Below are 15,880 nucleotides of genomic sequence, written 5' to 3' on the forward strand. Positions count from 1 at the left end.
AGGAGACTTGAAAATTTTTTATGACAAAGAAGAATTGTGTGATGAAAAAGAAGAAAAAGAAGTTTTTGATGAAGCAAAAAAAGAAGAATCGCAGAAATTATGAGGGCACGTGAAGATGAAGAATTTGTGGGTGAAAAAGAAATTTCACATGTGATTGAAAGTGAAGTCGTTGATGATATGAAAGCTATGATTGAAGATTGTGATGCTGTAGACATTCTTGATGAATTATTTGAAGAAAACAAATCAATTAGTCGGATTGGTTGATATCAATTATGGAGTTGAAGATTTTATTGAAAATTGTGACACTACTTTAAGTGATGGGATTGTTCATCTTGACAAATTTGAGGGTGTTGCAAACATTGGCAACTATGATTTTAGGATTTTAGCAGCTGCCTGTCAATTGAATATCATGGTTTCTTGTTCTTCATGCTTTTAGTTATCTAGTAGTAATGTCTCACGCGTGTTGGCCGTGATTGTATTAATCCAAAATATTACTACACTTTTAAGATACTAAAATGTTTCGTAAAATTTTGATTGTTAGGTTTAGAGTAGAATAATTCTTATATTTTTTGAGTTCTTTTAAGCAATTTTTGTAAAACATTTTTAAATTTTGAACTCTTATATGGGATTGGTTTTTGATTTGGGACAATTTTAGAAACCTTAGAAGAAACCTCCCCTGAAATTTTTTATAATATCACTCAACTCTCCCAAGGATTTTAAAATCTCACTTACCTCTCCATCAACTTGACAAGTTTAAATATTTCTATCAAATGTCACAGTGACAAAATTACCCTTACTCTTAGCAACTATTTAACAAAGAAGCCAAAACAAAATAGAATTTTTAAATTAAAAATGTAGATTAAGAAAAACAAATTGCTATCTAGTAATGGTCCATATTTCTCTATACAGAGGAGGTGATAGGATAGCAAAGGATGTAGATAAACTAAATCTAGTCAAAGTCAATCATTTAGGAGGATTTTGGTGAATAATTAACACCTTGAGAGATTTTGTGGACAATTATAAGGAAGTCAAGAAATTTTAGGTAATATATTTCAATACACGATATATTTTAAATTATGCTAAAAACTAAAAATAATCGCTTCATATGTGTGGTTTGTAATATAAATTCAACTTATAAAAAAAGTTTTGTAAATAAGTCAGAATTAAAAAATTAATCAAAAATGATCTAATGACCAAAAATATATCTAAGAATATCCTTTGACTTTGTTAAAACATCATGCATTATACCAAGTAATAATTGTTGTATATCTATAAAAGCACTCACTATTGCATTTATAACTGCTCATATGTTTATGTTTTTATTTTTTAATCTTATTTTATTTTTTATTGTTGTTATAAGCTTTATAAGTAGGATAACATAAAGGTACTATTGGAACAAAAGTTTATGTTTCTTGCATTTTTTTCAAAGGGGCTAAAATGTTACAAAAAATATCAATATGAGGGAGATAGGAGAGATTTTGAAAACCTAGAGAGTGCTAAGTGATATTATGAGAAACATCAGGGGTGGTTTCTAAAATTATCCCTATTTATTTTTATATCATTACTGAAATTTTAGTATGAAATGAACCGATAATTCCTATAGGTATTGAATAAAGTAAGTTGAACTTTTTTAAACCTTCATTGGATGGTCCTTTTTGGTAGATCTGGATTTTGTTGAGATTTCTGCTAGCACTGATTTGTTTGCTGTGGTCACTATAATTGGGGATTTAATGCATCAATGATGGCAACTTTTGGTCATGTTTTAATCCTATTTTTTACTATTTTCCAAGCAAAAAATACATTAATTGCAAATGCTTTTTTTTTTCTTGTCCAGCTGTTTGGTTACTTTACATTTTCGTCTGATATTTTATGGTGCAACTCCACATTGTCATTTTTTTGTCATCGTCACTTTATCTATATTATCCTACTCTATTCTAATCGAAGGGGAGGCTTAACTAGGCTTACCAGGGACTGAACTATCATCGGACCAGACGGGTGCGATGGTAGGTAAAGTTTGAATTCTTGACCTTCCACCCCACCAAACCTTAAGGACTTGGTGGTGATCAACGGCACAAAAGCTGTTGGTTACATTGTCCTTTATTTGGGTGAATGTAAAAATGTAATAGTCAGGATTAAGGGAAATTTTCCAAATTTTCCAAGGATTAATTTTAGAAACCTCACTCAAAGTTCATCCTAATATCATCTAGTACCCTTAAAATTTTAAAAATCTCACTTACCTCCCCTATCAACATGATGTAACTTGATGTCCTGATCAGAGGTGATGAAATGACAATGTTACCCCAATATTTTCCTACTCTTTTAAGTAGCAAATGGTTGGGAAAAGAAATGAAAAGTCCTACAGTCTAAAATATCTGAAATAACAAGAATGACATCTAAAATATTTTTCTCCCTCTTTGTTAGAAAAATCATAGCCTTTAATGTTCATTTTTGATATAATTGATCTCCTGAAATTTTCACCCTAACTTCCCTCTTCGTGGGAAAATTTTTGTGTCTCTTTGGTACAAAATCTTTATTTTAATTTCTTCCTTATTCCAACCAATGTCTTAAAGTTTTTGCCTTTTCATAATTGAAGTAGTTTTAGAAGTTATTCGTGCACAAAACGGTATTCTCCAATTACAGTGTCTCTAAATTTATTATTTATTGTACTTGCACCTTTTCATATTCTAAATTTAATATTTCACCTTATTTATTTTTTTTTCATATTTCAAAATTCATAAATCAAATTGTATAAGGGTAAAAATGGAAAGATAATGTAATCTTTCTCCACCAATGCATTTTTAATATTACTTTTACACATAAGGGAAGACAATGTCAGAGCTATGTGAGATTCTTGAAACTTCAGGACTATTAGGTGATATTAGGATAAACCTCAAGAGAGGTTTCTGAAATTAACCCATTTCCCAAATATTGTAAGGAAAATCATACTATGTTGTTTTAAAGCATTGATTCACAAAAATTAGATGAACCATGTCGTTTTAGAAGTCCATTACCGAGACTTATAACTGTCCAGATGTAATGAACTGATTGGGCCCAACCATTTTCTCTCTCTTCTTCTTCTTGAATCCCTCTCTCTTAGCCAATTTCAATTACTTTCTTTTTGTCATGCAAATATCCTCCTTTTCTTTAAATTCTTACTAAATTCCTAAAGAACTTGACAGTATACGAAACCAAATTGAATTCAGCATCTCCCACCCAATGCCAGCAACGACAAATAAGTGGTAGCAGTGATCCTATCTTCGGCCATTACAACTTCAATCACCATGAACCAGTTTGAGTGTTTAGTAGCTAGCAACCAAAATGCAACTACCAAGAACACAAAGAAAAAGAATTGCAAGAGATCGGATTCTTCAATTCTATTGGAAAGAACCTAGGTTGAAGCAGACCAATGCATCAAGGAAATGGCACCATATAGAAGCAGTTATCATCGCTGTTCGATAAATAACATTTCTTCAACTTTTTTCTAAAATTCTTGATTTAGTAGCCTTAGTTTATTTCTATTTTAATTTCTTATCTTTTTCGTCTTGAGATTTGTTTTATTTTTTTCGTCTTCAATCTTAAAGATTCTTGATTTTTGCCTTTTTGTGTATATTTCGAGAAGTTTTAAGAATTGCAGATGTCTTTAACAGCTTTGAGAGACGTTTTATATTTTTTTGGGGTGGGGTTGAGGAGATAAAGGAGAAGGGATAACAGAGTTTACTATGATGAAATAGTCGTTGACACAGAATTTAGTATGATGAAAGTGGTGTTTGAATCCCTATTTTTTCAGGATCACTCAAGCATAAGCTGTGTTAGATACTTCAAGTAATAGTGACTCACAGGTATATCAATTGCGATATACAAAAGAGTTAATTTTTAGAGTTATTTTATGTCTAAGTTTGGACTAAAATTGGAACAGTTGTGGACGGAGGAAGCCGATCGAAATTTGGTAAGGTTTTGCAACCAAAAGTTTTCCTTCACAATAGGGCACAATCGCCCTTGCCTTGGGTCATGAGGATGGGGGAAAGGCTGCTACAAGAGTTTCCTTCACCTCACTAGCATAGTGCCACTTGAAGGAAATGAAGCAAGTATTGTTTTTGCAAAAAAAGAATCGGAGCTTTCACTGAGGTTTTTAGTCTCTATGGAGAAGAATTCGATGATAGGTTAGAATAGTATTTTATCCAAGATTTCACAAAAAAACATCGCAGAAATATCAGGAAACATCTCAAGGCTATGAGATTGTTAAGAAGACCTTGCCAATGGACAAAAATGGCCCTCCGTTTGATGGATGTGGTGTCTATTGAAATTGATTCAATTTTGGATGACATTGATTTTGTCTCAAGCATCACTCAAGCAAGGCATGAGGCCTGAAACAAGGCAATCTTGAGAAAATGTATGATGCCTATCTTTAAGTGTTTGGCAGATGCCAAAATGCACAAGAGTAGTGTCCATCAAATTGTTGTTATAGGTGATCCAAAGATTCCAAAAGTGGAGCAGTTGATGCATGAATAGTTACGATGGAAGCTGTTGGGGTATTCTAATAAAAAATTACAAATATCCCATAATTATCTATTAATGTTTTCGGTTACAAATTCTATATATTATTATGTAATAGCCATAATGGATACAATGGCTATATAATTATGAGTTGATTATTATATAATTAATTTAGACTATTATGTTTTGTAACCAAAGATTGTATAATGACCTTTCTTAATATTCTAACTTACAACTTCTAGAGGTAACATATTGAAACCTACTACATTGGATTAAACTCCGTAGGAGTACGAATCATCTTAAAGAGAACGATGTAGTCTGCGCATCAACCCATGCCAAATGTACTTTTATGGTACAAATTATTTGTAGTTTTTATGCAATATTGAGGTATGAGAATTCTTGTTAATTTTCTTGTTGAATTTAGCTCAAAACCAACAATTTTAAGATGATTTTGGTCGTATTCAAAAGGCATTATACTTATAAATTTTGAACTAGTTGTGAAACTGCCAAGTAATTTTAGATGCGTCTCATTTATTTATGCACATGAAATCTAATGGCGAGCTTTTAAGAGTAAGTAATTGACTAATTCAATTTCCAAGACTTGTAGTTTATCTATAGAATGCAATGCATTTTATAATTGCTCAATCACATTCAAATTAAATTGGAAGTTTTTTGGTTCAGTTTGTGGGGTTTCCCTTAATGCAGGTAACGTTCGAGGGGTCTTCGGGAGTTGGTGGCTCAAGCGGGTCAAATCGGAGAGGCTCAAATTCATCTTCCGGCTCTTGCCTAGTCTTATCTGCTGGCACATCTGGAAGGCTAGGAATAAGGCGCGATTCCAAGGGATGGGGATGAACCCGGTTATTGTTTGTCGGGCTGTTTTCCGGGATCTTAAGGATGCCTATGGCCTGGAATTCATGGAGTTGCAGTAGGTGTGGGATTGGCCTACGTTCTTCGACGGGTGGAGCAATGGCCTGTTGTCTTCCGAATGAAGTTGATCCGTTGGTACTCTCCTCCATCTCGGTTTGTCAAGATGAACATAGACGGATGCTCGAAAGGTAACCCTGGGGTGAGTGGTGGAGGTGGGATCCTTCGGAACTCTGAGGGTAGATTGCTATTTGCGTTCTTGGGATTCTTAGGGCAATGTACCAGCTTACAGGCGGAGGCCAAGGCTTTGCTACTTGGGCTGTAGTTATGTGTGCAACGAGGTTTTTTAGAGAATCTAATTGTTGAATCAGATTCGTTGATGCTAGTACGAACTCTCTGGCAAGAGTCCCGTTGTCCTTGGTCCATCGATGGGGAGGTGGCGAAGATTTTACATCAAGCTCGTAGAGGGGTTTAGGTTGTGCACTGCTACAGGGAAGCTAATACGGTGGAGGATGTGCTGTCTAATGTGGGCCGTGCCCATATCGATAAGAGGATTTGTGTGTATGACACCTTCGCGGGCCTCCCATTTTTAGCCAGGGGTGCTTATCGTTTAGACAGATTGGCTTTTCCCTCCTTCCGCAGATGTAGGCCTTTGCGCCGGAATTCCAATGTGTAACACTCCTTTTTAATTGAATAAAAGTCCGAGAGTTTTTGAAAAAAAAAAAAATTCATTTCTTAAATGTGTATCATCTCATAGTCTTGAAATACCTAAAGTTATGTTATTAGACTTGTTTATGAGTATTTTCTTGGTTTCGGTTTTCAATGCGATTGCCAAAAAAAATAATAATTGCTCTACAAAAGTACAAGTCTTATGACATTATAGTTTAAAAATTATAAACTAGTGGGCCATTAACTTGAATTCAACTCCAGTCGAGATAACTAAACACAATGCATGTATAACTTGGAGTCAAGTTAAATTTCCAAGTTTGTAGACAGCCTCATCTTTAACAATGATGGTCTCAAAATATATAAAAGACTTTGCAACTATTTAGTTGTTGAATATGTTAGATTTCAAAAAGTCAAGTTTCTTGTTGCAGTTAATGTGTGATTTGTGCGCATTAAGATGGCTCTTACGCTTAGATATGACTCTGAGTGTATATCGTTTAGAGTACCTGGAACACTATTTCCACACAATCTTAATGCATGAACTTCGTGAATAGTCTTGAATGCATAATTGTTTGAAAAAGTGGGGGTATGTAATTGCATGATAACGTTGGTTACATTCTATACTAATTTCTTCAATTGAGTGCATGACCATGACATGTTGAGGATATTTTGTATGATATAATCCTTGTGTAATTTGAAATATTTTGTAGATGAATATGTAAATAATATCTACGGAATTGAATGAATCATTTGTCAATGCTTTGCTATGCTTTAACTATGTGATTATAAAAGATGTTAATATATTATTTATGCTAATGTATGGTACTTTATTGGTTATGAGTATAAATTCCATCTTCTACTAGATTGCTTGGTGGTAGTATATACTCCCAATGATTTTGCTCAAAGTACCTTTGTCTAAAATTGTGATTCTTACCTCTGTTTTCAGCCATAAATTAGTGAGTACTATTTTATAATTCTTTCTAGTTTGTTGAAAAAAGGTTAAACTTGGGAGGTTGTTAACTTTTTGTGACAGTTTAAAGCTACTGAATAGTTCTCTAGCTAGCCACTTAGTTTCGATCGGCTATGATAAATAGTGGGGGTGTCTAATTCCAATGGGTAATACAGAGCGTTGCTTTTAAATGCTATATGCTTTTACTTTAACCATTTTGGTACAGACTTTGAAATTTGATCGTGAGATTCTATTGAAAATTATATTATGAGTTTCTTATTCCTTGTTTTAAGTATGTAGATTAGTGGTGACCAATAAATGATGCCTAATGCAAAGGTTTTGGAACACTTTGTTTGGTATTTTTGCAGTAGTAAAAAATCCATTAGAATTGTGATAATCGCCAGGTTCTTTCTCATGATTAATGGATTATTTTGGAATATTAGAGGGGTAGCTAAACTTCCTAATCTAAGAAGATTGATTAAATTAATACGGATACATCACCCTCAATTTGTTGTCATTTGTGAGCCAAAACTAGACGTATCTAAAATTGAGTCCATTCGCTTACGTCTACTCTTTGATTATGTGTTTGTTAATTGCTCAAGTGATATTTGGATATTCTACAGTAGTCCTTTTGTTTGCTCTATCGTTGGTAGTTCGGATCAGCATATTTCTCTAGATATTCAAAGTCCATTGCTTCCTAGTAAATTTGTCATGTCCTTTGTTCATGCAAAGTGTTCAGTGGAGGAGCGCAAAGATTTATGGTGTTCATTATTACATGATAAGCCTAGTTTACTACCTTGGTGCATTGGGGGTGATTTTAACGTAATTTTGGCACCTCATGAAAAACGGGGAGGCCGTCCATTTGCCATAGCTGAGGGGGCGGATTTCATGTCTTTCATGGAGGAGGCTGAGGTCTTCGATTTAGGCTTCTCAGGAGCTAGTTTTACATGGTCTAATAATCGGCGGGGTAGAGCTCGAATTTCAAAAAGGTTGGACAGATTTTTAATCAATGGATCTTTCTTGGATCTCTCTAACAAAATCTCTGTGCTTCACTTGGCAAGACATCCCTCGGATCATGCACCATTGAAGATTACGTTTGCGACCCGATCGGATATTAAACCTCGGCCATTCCGCTTCTTAAATGTCTGGACTACAAAACCACAATTCCTGGAGGTGATTCGCCAGGCTTGGAATCAAGATGTAGAGGGATCTCCATTGCGCGTTTTATGCTCCAAATTATTGGCCACGAGAAGGGCTATTCAAACATGGAACAAGCAACACTTTGGGAATGTTATTGATGCTGTTCGTTATGCGGAAATGGCGGTCCATAGAGCAGAGGAGGTTGCGGATCAAGACTATTCAGAAGAGTGTCAGATTGAACTCAATAAGGCACAGGCAGAGTTTCGGCATGCAATGTCAATTGAAGAGCAATTTTGGAGGCAAAAGGCAAGGGTTAAATGGCTTCGTCATGGAGATAGAAATTCAAGGTACTTTCATGCGGTAGTAAGGCAGAGACGTGTTCAAGGAATGATACACCGTATAAAAAAATCCAACGGCGTTTGGGTAGACACGGATGATGATATATCAACTGAGGCAACAGAATATTTCAATAATCTCTTCACAGGTTCTTTGGAGTCATCTTCTGATATGCTACACCTAATTCCGTCGATGATTTCGGGAGAGGATAATAAGAGGCTGGAAGCAGTGCCTACGATCAAGGAAGTGTACGAAGTCGTCAAGTTAATGGATGGAGAAAGTGCTGCTGGTCCAGATGGTTTCACAGGAAAATTTTTTACATTTGCTTGGGAGGTGATCGGCCAAGATGTCTACAATGCGGTACTCAGTTTTTTCTGTGGGGCGGATTTGCCCCGTTTCATCACCTCTACTTCAATCGTTCTAATTCCAAAGAAGCCAAATCCTCAGGAATTTTCTCATTTTAGGCCCATCAGTCTATGTAATTTTTTCAATAAATTATTATCCCGAATTTTGGCGGACAGGGTGGCTGTTTTATTGCCAAAAATAATTTCCCCCCAGCAGACAGGTTTTGTGAAGGGCCGCAATATAACTGAAAATTTTCTCCTAGCTCAAGAGGTGGTATCGAGTATGGGAAAAAAGAATAGAGGTGGGAATGTTTTAATAAAACTCGACATGTCCAAGGCGTATGACCGGGTGTCATGGGGTCATATTATTAATGTTCTGAGGAAGTTTGGATTCGGGGAAATATTTATTGACCTAGTATGGCGATTGCTTTCTAATGTCTGGTTCTCAATCATTATAAATGGCTCCTCCTACGGTTTCTTTAAATCTTCGAGAGGGCTTCGTCAAGGTGACCCATTATCACCTGCATTATTCATTATCGGGGCCGAGGTGTTGTCTAGAGGATTAAACAATCTCATCATGCAGTCGGGCTTCGTGGGATTCAAAGTTCCTTATGGGTGTCCTTCTATAACTCATTTGGCGTTCGCGGATGATGTTCTCATATTTGCAAATGGCTCTTCCTTTTCTCTGAAGGCTATTATGCAGGTGTTAGAGGCATATCAAAGGTGTTCGGGGCAGCTGATAAATGTGCAAAAAAGCTGCTACTTGGTACATCCATCGATGCCACTGGCGAGAAGAAGGCAAATTGAACGTATCACCAAGTTTACCTGCCACTCATTTCCGATACGTTATTTAGGGTTCCCGCTATACTTTGGAAGATGTAAATCATCATACTTTGGAGAAGTTTGTCAGTCTATTCTAGGGAGGATTTTGTCGTGGAAATCAAGATTACTTTCCTTTGGAGGCAAAATAGTTCTAATCAAACATGTGTTGGCATCAATGCCATTGCATTTGATGTCGGCTGCAGTGCTCCCGGGTAAGTTGTTCAAAACTATAGAAAAGACCTGCTCAGCCTTCCTGTGGGGGTCCTCACCCGCGGACTCGAAGTACCATTGGATACGATGGTCTCATTTGTGTTATCCAGTTGATGAGGGAGGAGTTGGATTTCGGAGACTATGGGACGTATACAAAGCTTTTTCATGCAAGCTTTGGTGGAATTTCCGAACAGGATCATCGTTGTGGGCAATGTTCTTGAAAGCAAAGTATTGCAAAAGCCTCCATCCTTGTCAGGTAGAACTCAAATCAACGGACTCGGCAATCTGGCGGAGGATGGTCAACGTCAGTCGACAAGTGGAGCTCTCAATGTTATGGGACGGGTCGTGTCACTTTTGGTACGACAACTGGTTGGGAAGTGGTGCGTTGTTCCTACAAGCACAAGTTATCCCAAATTTGACTTTCCGCAATTTCGTCATCAATGGTCACTGGGATTTGAATTCCTTAGGTCTTACAATACCAAAGGAGAAAATGGCCTCCATTGTGAAACACATACCACCGGAAGAAGGGAGTGAAGTTGAAGTCATTTGGATGCCCACCACATCTGGTAGATTCTCTCTACAATCGGCTTTCGAAGACATCAGGCAGGCCCGCAACAAGTCGATGGTTTTTGCTTCGATTTGGCATCCTCGGATTCCTTGGAAAGTCTCGTTCTTCATGTTGCGACTATTTCTAGGAAGACTACCGCTACCAGATAGGTTATGTAAACTTGGTTTTCATTTACCGTCAAAGTGCTTGTGTTGTTCTTCGGCATCTGCAGAGTCTATCGAGCATTTATTTGCCAATGGACAAATAGCATCGGAAGTTTGGAACTATTTTCGAGGTTTATGTGGATTTAGCTGTTCAGGGTCTTCTCTACGGTCCTGCATAGTAGGGTGGTGGTTGCGGTTACATGATACTGAGACACGACAGCTTATTGACCGCATTCTACCTAATATAGTTTGCTGGCAGATTTGGAAGGCAAGGAATAAAGCAATGTTTGAGGGTGTCCAGATGCGATCGTCTGTTATTTGTCATCTCATTTTCTCGGAAATTCAGTCCATCGTGGGAATCCACTTCAAACAAATTTTTCGATTCCAATCTTTTTGTCATTTGTATGATCGATCGAATGTGTCTGTCGGTACGGTTGCATACAAATTTGTTCGATGGGAGACAAAGGAGATAGGACGGCTCATACTTAATACGGATGGATGTTCTAAGGGTAATCCAGGAGTGGGTGGAGGTGGAGGAGTTCTTCGGGATCCAACTGGTTCACCACTGATTGCCTTTTCGGCTTATTTTGGAGAAACTACATCTCTCCGTGCAGAAGCTTGGGCTCTCCTTATCGGTCTTCAAACGTGTAAACATAGGGGATTCGAAAATATAAGTGTGCAATCAGATTCGCTGCTCTTAGTTGGGATCATTCAACGAAGCACTCAATGTCCGTGGCAGATTCGAAGGGAGATCAGGCAGATTTGGAAGCTCCTGCAGGAACCTATTCATTTTTCACACTGCTACCGAGAGGCTAACACAGTTGCTGATGCGTTGTCTAATGTGGGCGTTTCTCACCCACATCAAAAGGTCAAGGTATATGACAGCTTTACTATGTTCCCAAGGGAAGTTCGTGGGGCAATTCGCCTTGACAAATTAGGTTTACCGTCAATTCGGAAAATAAGACGTATGTAACACGAATTTATGCTTTGTAATTTTCTCTCATCAATAAAATAAAAAGTTGTTAAAAAAAAAAAAAAGTCAATTACTAGGCTACTAGCCATTGAGAAGTTAATGGAAAATGGTGTGGCTTTACTTGAGGTGAGCAAATATATGCCTATATTATCTGGCAGTAATAAATGGATGGAAATTTTCTCTCAAACGAATGGTTCAATATATTTGGACCAATAAGAGAGTTGGGAAACAAAAATATCAACAATATCATATTTTTGCTGTTTTATTTGTGTTAAAAATAAATCTCAAACTTGAGTAAAAAATATGATATACATCGAGGGTGATAAGGCAAAATCCCATTATATGTTAAAAATCACTTATGAGGATACATACGATCACCTAGGGACTAGGGACCGGAGATCTCAAAAATTAAGTTGGAGACAAATGAATCATAAAGTGATTTGATTGATTAATACGAACTACTTTGATTAAATTGTCTGTCCCTATGATCTAAATGCATTTGTGATCCTATGATGATAAGTGAGATGGACATTTATTAGTGACCCAAAAAAGGTAGTGATTTTAGACTAGAAAAGTTTTCTAATTTGCTGGTTTGTCTATTATTTTATGACTGCTTAATTGATCGCATTTATTCATGGCAGGGATTGGGTTTAGCCATGCATGATATTCTTCCAAATGTGGAACATAGGTATTGTGTTAGACATCTACGCAATAACTTCAAGAAACATCATCCCAGTGAAACAATAAAGGGCCTGTTTTGCGGTTGTGCAAGGTCGACATATGAGAATAAATTTGAAACTGAAATGGACACCTTGAAGCAATATGATGAAAGGGCACACGAATGGTGATTATTTCGCCATTGGTCAAGGTCAGATTTCTGGACCATAGCTGTATGTAACATTCTTCTCATTAATTTATGTGAAAGTTTCAATTCAGTGATTTTAGATGCAAGGGAAAAGCCCATTCTTGGCTATTGGATGAGCCAGATAACTTCACGGACAGCAATTGATAAAGTTGAAGATAGTCACTTAGCTGCTGCTAAATGTGTAAAAATCTGTTTTGGGCTTGAAATAGTTTTGATGCCAATCATATTTTTTGCTACTGTATTTAGTTTTGGATGACTTGGTGTTATGAAGTTAAATCTCCTTGTCATTTTTTGTTAGCACATGTAACAGTTTACTAGCTAGACTAGTGGTCACTTAGTTTTTGAATGATATGGCATGGATCACTTAATTTTGGATCACTTAGTTTTGGATGATATGGCATGTATAGACACATTGCTGGTTGTCTTCTAAATAGCTTCTATGTAACTCTGACTATGTTATTCAAATGCAAATGTAGTCATTATATATTTCGTGAATATTTTAGCTGTTTTGCTGAATTGGTGCTGATTGGAAGTGTCCATAAACAAGCAAAATTCTATCGAAATTTTGGGAGATCTTTTACAAGTTTGTTTAGTGAATGTGTTAGCTACTTTGCTAAATTGATGCCAAGTGAAAATGTCCATAAACAGGCAAAATTCTGTCAATTTTTTAGCAGATCTTTCACAAGTTTATAGTTACCAAAACAATGACCAAAAACAAAAAAAGCTCATGAACTTGGCTGCTTATCTTTCATATCCAACATTCAAGTTTACAATGATACACCTTTCTCCTCAACTTTTACAAATCCATAAAATTTTAGCATCTTTCTCCTCCAAACTTTTACAAATCCAAAACATATTGGCGTCCAGATATCCAAAAGATCCAGAAAATGTCCAAATCTAGTGCATCATCTTTAGCTCCAACACATCGTGCCTCTGTTTTCCATTGCCAACAAGCACACCAGTAATTAAAATGCAGCAACAAAAAAAAAAAAAAACACATGCCAATGTCAATAGTTTCACTTTTGTTCTCAATTTCCTGATCTCAATCTTCAATTTTGCATTTTCTCCCCCAACACTTCTGAGGTCCCTCAACAATTAAGCCATTACATTCTGCATCTTTTGAGGCATGGGTGGATCATACCACAAAAAAATTAGGGAAAATCGCCAATTTAGTCCCTAACCTTTTTTTTATTGTCGATTTAGTACCTATACATTATTTATAGCCAATTTAATCCCTAAACTTATATTTCGATTCCAATCAAGGAGCTTAGCGGCGGCGCCACCGCATAATTTCCATCAGCTTCCCAATCGAGCAACCCAAAAGGGGTATTTTAGGAACTTCCATTCTAGAGCCTTAACCAAAATTAAAAAAAAGGTTCAATCCTCCTTGAAAAGCTTCAGCAAATCCTTCCCACCTTTTGCAGGCTAGGCCACCTCATTCACATCCACCACTCCGGCAACAACCTCCGCGCCAAACAACTGCTTCGGCAGCGGCAGCTTTCCTTGCGACTCCAGAAACAACCTCAACTCTTCACTCATCCGAATGGCCGGATGCTTGGCCAACCTCCTCAAATACTTTTCCAATGCCGCTCTCCTCTGCTCCACAAATTCCTGCATCTCCAAACCAACACCACCATGTCTCCTTCTTCCACCACCTTCCCGACACCCAACCCAACATCCCCTCCTTCACCATCACTCCCCTCCCAACCTCCACTGCCGCACTCTCCCACAACCGCAACCTCTCTACCTCCCTCTTCCCACTCTACCCCCCTCCTCCATCTTCCTCTCCCTCTCCAGCACTTCCACCCATCTCCTCCATGTCAAATTTGGTCGCAACAAGGTCGCTATTGAATCTGATCCAAATTTCGGTCTTCAATTTCAGCAATGGCGATTTTCAATTTTCATCCATGGCCGATTTTCAGATGATTAAGGAGGCAATTATTGCGATAAAAGAGAGAGCTAGACCTGGTCCCTACCCGATTGTCCGCAAATTTCAGAAAAAGCAGCAGAAGTTGCTGGCAAATTTCAAGTAGCTTTTGTCGGTTTAGTTGAAAAAGGCATTTGGCATCGGTAAGGTCATTTTTTGAGTACTAAAAGTAAAAGAAAGAGGCATTTGAAAAAGAAAGAGGCTGTGAGTACTAAAAGTGAGATAAACTGCTTGTAAGAAGAAGCCGAAGAAAGCAACGTTTTTTTTTTCCAAATTCTCTCCATCCAAACAAACTCAATTTGTTTTGAGTAATCTACATTAACAGGTCATTTTTGTTTTCATTTTGGGTTTTGGGTGGGTATTTTTCATAAGACTGGTTTCGGTTAATTTTGGTTAAGGCTGCAGAATGGAAGTTCCTAAAATACCCCTTTTGGGTTGAGCTGATGGAAATTATGCGGTGGCGCCACCGCTAAGCTCCTTGATTGGAATCGAAATATAAGTTTAAGGATTAAATTGGCTATAAATAATGTATAGGTACTAAATCGACAATAAAAAAAAGGTTAGGGACTAAATTGGCGATTTTCCCAAAAAATTACAAGCTCCAGGTTTTTGCATTCACAATTAATTTGTAGTTTAGTTCTTGGAAATTCATTAAATTTCCATAATTGAAATATTGACCTGAAAATATTATTACCCCATAGTTTTTGCAGCCATGAAATCTTCTTGAAAGATTTGACTCTATCCAGGAGGTTACTATTCTACACTCTTCAAGGTAGTGGCCACGCACAATTAAGTCTGCATTGTAGTATTCGTCCTTCTCTCAGTAAATCTCCGCTCCTATTTCAGATTGATTTGAGACCAGATTACTTGAAACAGTGGCTAAGCTTGATGTTGGTTTGGCCCAATTTCTCCTTGGCTACATTTGCAATGATTTTGTATACAATTTTGGGAATTTGAAGAGACTTTCCTTTTTCTCGATGAATCCTGGCTCTCCAATTGGGAAAATCTGCGGATTAAGCTCCTAAGTTTCATTTCGTTGTGTAAGGCACAATTTAGTTGGCTTTATTACAGTTCCATAAGTGATGTTTCGAAAGTACCCCTATCTATTTGGTCAATTTGATGATTAAGAGACCTTAGCTGGTGGCGCAGCCGCGGGGACCTCAATTGGACCTCAATTGGACTTACATCTTAAGTTATGGTATCCAACTAGTCAAGAATAAAATATGGGGACTAAATCAGCACAAGCAAAAAAGTTTAGAGGCAAAATTGGTCATTTTTCCTCTTGACTTGAGAGGAATTTAACTTCCTCCTACTACGTTTTTGTATTAGTTAATTAAAATATTTTCCTTAATTCTACACCCCCCCCCCCCCCCCCAAAAAAAAAAAAAAACACACCAGGTTTATGGGCCAATTTAAAAACTTGACAGCGGCATCTCTTTCAAAGTGTCCTGCTAATGTTACGCCTCCCTCTCTCTTTTTAGCCCGGCCCCTGTGTACGGCAATTGAGCCATGGTGATCTGTTTCCCGTTGGAGAAGTATTGGGTCAGGTTCTGGCAGGAGACGTTTCCAAATCAATGTT

At 37.1% G+C, this 15,880-nt stretch overlaps 1 protein-coding gene across 1 annotated transcript; it reads left to right on the plus strand.

Moving 5' to 3' along the window:
- The first annotated feature begins 5,460 nt into the window (after window positions 1–5,460).
- LOC113760175 lies at window positions 5,461–14,407 on the plus strand. The gene is made up of 7 exons (XM_027302744.1): window positions 5,461–5,549; window positions 5,631–5,699; window positions 5,851–6,030; window positions 7,627–11,410; window positions 12,151–12,353; window positions 12,435–12,555; window positions 13,799–14,407. Exons 1-7 carry the CDS (start codon window positions 5,461–5,463, stop codon window positions 14,405–14,407), a joined length of 5,055 nt encoding a protein of 1,684 aa, XP_027158545.1.
- Window positions 14,408–15,880: the final 1,473 nt, after the last annotated feature.

Source organism: Coffea eugenioides, chromosome 2 (assembly GCF_003713205.1).
Source record: "Coffea eugenioides isolate CCC68of chromosome 2, Ceug_1.0, whole genome shotgun sequence".
In the NCBI taxonomy this organism is placed as follows: domain Eukaryota; kingdom Viridiplantae; phylum Streptophyta; class Magnoliopsida; order Gentianales; family Rubiaceae; genus Coffea; species Coffea eugenioides.